The 5,631-nt window shown below is 43.4% G+C and overlaps 1 protein-coding gene across 1 annotated transcript; it reads right to left on the bottom strand.

Annotated features, from left to right (window-relative positions):
* Positions 1 to 353: 353 nt before the first annotated feature.
* LOC119338399 lies at positions 354 to 5,461 on the bottom strand. Its single transcript, XM_037610713.1, has 2 exons — positions 5,317 to 5,461; positions 354 to 4,607 (listed from the first exon to the last, which is right to left on the bottom strand). Exon 2 carries the CDS (start codon positions 4,504 to 4,506, stop codon positions 880 to 882), a length of 3,627 nt encoding a protein of 1,208 aa, XP_037466610.1. The 5' UTR covers positions 4,507 to 4,607; positions 5,317 to 5,461; the 3' UTR covers positions 354 to 879.
* Between the last annotated feature and the right edge of the window lie 170 nt (positions 5,462 to 5,631).

Consider the following 5,631-nt stretch of genomic DNA (forward strand, 5'->3'; position numbering starts at 1 on the left):
TAGAAAAGCAAGAACAAAGAAAACAAGAACCATAAGAATACATTTTAAAAGATATCCAACTCCATAACTGCCCATGTAAGTTGGATTAGTGCCTTCTCAATGCACTCATTGTTGATCTGCGGAGGCTCGATCTTGCGTGCTTCTTTCTTCGAGTGTAAAGAAGTCCACCGCAACCGAGAAATGGCCCGGACACGACCCCATTGCCCTACCCAAACGGACAGAATCCGGGCCCAAACGGACGTCCGTTTGGGGTCGTGCGGTGGAGTTGGCTTAAGACAACTTCAGTACTGTCTAAATAAAGAAGGGTTACTTCATAATGTTACAAGGAATTGCAAAGCCTTGGTGTGCCAGTATGTACTACACTACTACTCTACTCCCTTTATACACTAATAATATCAGAGAAGTGAAAAACATTGGCTGACTCTACAAAATAAGCCTGGTAGTCAAACTTGTTTTAGATGAGAATATGGGATCATCCCACAAATGGATGAACATAACAGCTCAAGCTGATGTTAGAAGAACATAAGGTGCAAGAATACTGAAGCCAGAAATATGGAAGGCCACCTGAGGCTAATGTGGTACTATCTTTCATAGCGAAATACAGCTCTAAATTCTTGCTCGTTACATGACGATAATGAAGATAATCATCATTGCCTGCTTGTAGCTCCATTACATGATGATGTACCCAATATGCAGTTTTAAGGCTCAAGCTCAAATTTCAAGTATGCTAAAATAATTGCCAAGAACTACAACAGGCAGCAACACCAGTGTTCAGGTCAAAACATGAAGAAAAATGCTGACAGGAGACACACAAATTGTTTGCAGATAATATAGAGATATAGATTCCTAGATGAATAGGGTTCTTGTAAAAAGGGAGCATCAAACTTCAGGTCGTGCTGGTGTGTTTGCTCCTGAAACAGGTTCAGGATGTCTCGGGGAGTTAATCCCATTTCCCTCTCTTGGCTTCCGATATTTTGCAATTGCACTTGTCACAATAATTAGGAGCAGCAGGATTACTACAACGCCGCCAACTAGTGCATAGACATACACTGAAGTCCTCAATTTGCGGCAGCTTCCCACAGCAAAAGCTGTCATGAGAGCCAACATATCCAGTATCATGATCAAGTGCAATACCCCAAGTGGCACAGCCTTCCTGATAGATTTACTCAGCAGAAGCATGATCACGACAATGGATGCCATGAAAGCGAAAGAATTGAACCAGAAGAAGATCTTGTACCGTCGGTGATTAATATCACGAAGGACGGGATTGCCTGGTACATGGCCCTCATCATCAGACCAGAATCCACCAGGTGGGTTCAGACCAGCTTGGTATGCGATCGATGCTGCTAAAATTGCAAGAAGCATCAGATACTTGTGTCTCTTTCTCACTTTTTTTTCTTCGACAACTGAAGCTACTGGCCTCATGTGAGTTATTACTCGTTCACCCTCCGCATGAAAGAGAAGATCGTGTAGAAACACTAGACACTTAGCCAATGGTCTTCCTAGTGTGCCATGCATTGAAGAGAGCAGAACTTGAATCAGAAGTGACACTAGAACTGCCATAGCAATGATGCTCAGATATATGGACTGTTTAATATTTCTGCAACTTCCAGCAACATAGGCAATGAGGAGGCCAAGCAAGCCCGCCACCAAACACACTCGCAGTGCATAGGACTTGATTCCATACTCACAGGATTCCTTATTCACAAGTAATATTGTGACGACCACAGACGACACAAATGAAACTGAATTTGAGTAGTAGAACACATCATAGCGTTTTGGATGGGTATCCTGAAGGATTGGATTGCCTGGAGTTCCCGTGGCATCCTTGTCATCAGACCAGACACCTCCTGGAGGGTTCATGCCAGCTTGGTATGTGACAGTCACAGCTAAAATAGCAATGGTCAATAGCAGATTACGCCGCCTTCCCAACTCCTTCTCACTAGTACCACTCCCAGTCTGGTTGTCGCCTGATTGACGTGGCACCGAGCAAAAAAGACTAACTGACTGCTCTAGCATCTCTGCTACCTGACTTCTCCATTCTGGAGGAATTATATGTACTGCTATCAAGACATGAATGAGAACATAAGCAAGCACAGTGCATACGAGCACTGATATGAAAATAGTCTTCTTTGCCTCCCTGCAGTTCCCCAGAGCAAAAGCTCCAGTTAGGGAAAGTAGGACCACTATCATCGTTATTGGCAATGCACGCCGTTTGGTAACCTTGTCGCTTGCCATCTTGTTCAAGAGCAAAGTAATCATGACAATGGATGCCACAAAGGCGATTGCGTTGAGATAGAAGAATGCAATGAACCGGCGATGGTGGGTGTCCTCAAGGATGCGATCAGCAGCTGAATGATGATCTTTACTTCTTGACCAAAAGCCACCTGGTGGATTCAGGCCTGATTGGTATGCCAGAGATACTGCAAGAATGGCAAGAAGCAACATACAAGTGCGGGTCTTCTTCAGGTGCTTCTCAGTTTGCATGTCGTCAGCATTTTGATTGGGTACTCCTTGATTGCTGTCAATATGGGCATTCTCAGAATGTGTAGGATGGTCATGACTGCCACAAATCTCTGGGTTATTATCTTCAACCAGATTGTTTTGTTCAGCAGAGTCCACATTGCCATTGGCTTCCACAGGTGCAGAGAGCCCTTCATCCACTATGTCACTACTAGTGTCTCCATCACTCTGCCTGACAGGCATATTTTGCTCAACTGGAAGAGCAGTCATGTCGGGATCATCAGATGAAGATTGCTTCCCCATACTTGCAACTTTCTGGTTAGCTGACATACCGCACATGCTATTTTCAGTTTGCTGGTGGCTTAGTAATGGGTACTCCATGTTAGACACAACATCCTTGGCATGTTCTGGTCGTTGACAGTTCCCTGCAGGATGCTGTGAGCTGGACACATCCTCCTCCATGTTTGCAACACGCTGGACATCTGGAGACTGGCACTCCGGGTTGGACACAACATCCTGAATATTTGCTGATTGCTGGCTGTTCCCTGACGGATGCTGTGTGTTAGACACAGCCTCTTGAACATCTGAAATTTGACTTTTTTCTGCAGGTACATGCAACTCATGGAATTCACCCTGTCTGATATTTGATTGTTGCTGATTGTCTGCAGGCTGCTCTTGTTGCTCAGGGGTATTATCTTCTGCAGGTGCATCAGTTGAACGGGCTGGGGATTGATGATTCCTTGCCACAGAATTCCCCTGCTCTGCATTGATCGATCTGTGGCCACGAAAGCTCAATGAAAGTGCACGGCCCATTTTTTTCACACAACACAGGCTGCTTGATTTGACCTCTTGTAGCCAATTTGCTACAGGTCCCTGAACAAATAATCCAGCTAAAACTGCGAAGGAAATCCAAACTATGAAGAAAATAGACACCACAAAGAATGATGTTGCTACCTCTCTACAACATCCTGCAGCATACGCAACAATTAGGCCCAGTAGGTCCACTACCACACATACAATCACTGCTTTGGTCCTTATTCCATGTCCACTCAGTTTTGGGCTCAGAAGCAGTATGATTATGACCAAAGATGCCACAAAGGAAGTTGAATTGGAAATGATGAATATATTATAATGACCAAGGTAGTTACTCCGGAGAACAGAAGTACCCGGATGATGCTTGTAAGGAGGAAAGGCCATATGCACCTTATTAGAACCATGGTCATTTTCAGCCCAAAAGCCGCCCGGTGGATTCAATCCTGCTTGGTATGTGATAGTAGCAGCAAAAATTACAAGCGTCAAAATGAACTTGCGAACCTCCTGAACGGCTTTCTCTAGAGGGATACTCTCTTGCCTGCCAAGGGAACGCCGTTGGTTTAGAACACTATTTATCATTGTCTGCAGATTCTGTTTAATTTCTCTTGGAATAAACCTTGTGGATACTAGAGTATGGATCCCAACATATATGATAACAGCAAGGACTAGAACCAAGATGTAAATGGATGACTTGAGTGTCCTGCAACTTCCAGCAGCATAAGCCCCCAGCAGGCTGAACAGGTCCAGTGTCATGGTCAATTGCATTGAATGGAGCCACATCCTCTGATTTGTCACACTCTTGCTGAGAAGCAAGATGATTAAGACAAGAGATGCAGCAAAGGCTGCTGCATTGCAGTAAAAGAACACCTCATACCGTTCAGAAAAGCCATCATGCATGACAGGGTCACCAGCATCATGGCCATCCTTGTTTAGTGTCCACGATCCCCCTGGTGGTGTTAATCCAGCATTGTATGTCACACCAACTGCTAGGACTCCAAGCAGTACCAAATATTTACGATGTCCCCACAAGAGCTCAAAAGCATCATTGATCCTGGAGCTGGATTCATGGCCAGGGGGTAATAAATTTCCGCTGGATGCGACATTGCTGGAGCTGGATACATGGCTAGAGGGTAACAAATTTCTGCTGGATGCGACATTGATGGGATCTTGCCTCGTGGTGTTGATGTTCGTCAGACCAATGGTGACCACGAACTGCCCGCTGTCTGCCATGTGGTTGCTCTCTGACTGAAATTGCAAGTCTCAGGCTTTCAGTTGCTTTCTATTCCTCCATCTGGAGCATCGGGTAACAGTTTCTTGGATGGAGAAGATATCTGAAGGATTCAAAGATAATTCAAGGATGGTTCTGAACAAGAAAAGGCAAAGAAGGTTGCAAGGAAGATGGACTTGGTGAAGTCTGTGTCCCAAAAGAAAACAACACAAAAGAGAGCGCGTTAAAGGCTAACTTGCCTGCTAGACCCCAACAATATGAATTATTTTTTTCAAACAGTGACCACCATACGAATTATTAGCTCATGTTCACAGACTTCTCCAGAAAAAAAAGGTAGTTAATGTTGTACTAAGTTGGCCCCAATCAACTATCAGAGTATACTGGGTTGGTGTTAAAGACGAAAGCAGATTGTCAGTTTATTAAAATCTTAAAAGGATCAACCCCGTTGTATATACTGTAACTAGATGAATTTCCTGTGTCTACATATTACAATACATATGTTCATGTTTGAGCATAGAGTTCTATTGGTTATACAATTTTAGTGTTTATGGTTGGAAATTAATTGTGTTTCTCATCAAACAACAACACCATATACATGATTGAACTTTACTGTCATAATCCGACCCCACCAAAATAAGTGATCTAGATATTTCCCTTTGTTTTTCTTCCAACTGATATTACCACAAAACACACATAATACAAGTAGTAATACTTGTTGGTGGAGACACTAACAGATTCTACAGGGTAACTAGTAAAATTAATTGCATTCAATGGTAAGTTACACGCATCTAAGAGAAAGTAAAATACTATACCTGGCATGGAAAGCATTGCAATGCTCAGTCACACGGGAAGACTGCCCTCATTAGCCATAAATGGTTGCAAGTGAGCTTGTATCCAGAGCGATAACAAAAATAGTGGTCCAGATATTTCCCTTTGTTTTCTCTGAATACCTAGATCTGACTGCTGTCACCAAAAAACACACACATATAAATAGGTGTTAGTTCGTTGGAGAACTAGCAGCTGCTTGTTTTTTTCTAGATAATGCCAGATTATGTTTGGTAACTAGTAAGACTAACTGCAAGTAGGGAGGTTCAATAGGCGATGGAAATAATCAGTGGCGGACTAAG

The sequence above is a fragment of the Triticum dicoccoides genome, chromosome 7B (assembly GCF_002162155.2).
Source record: "Triticum dicoccoides isolate Atlit2015 ecotype Zavitan chromosome 7B, WEW_v2.0, whole genome shotgun sequence".
Taxonomy (NCBI): Eukaryota; Viridiplantae; Streptophyta; class Magnoliopsida; order Poales; family Poaceae; genus Triticum; species Triticum dicoccoides.

Coding starts and splice junctions, on each gene's coding strand:
- LOC119338399 (XM_037610713.1), bottom strand. CDS start 4,506: ATGGCAGACAGCGGGCAGTTCGTGGTCACCATTGGTCTGACGAACATC.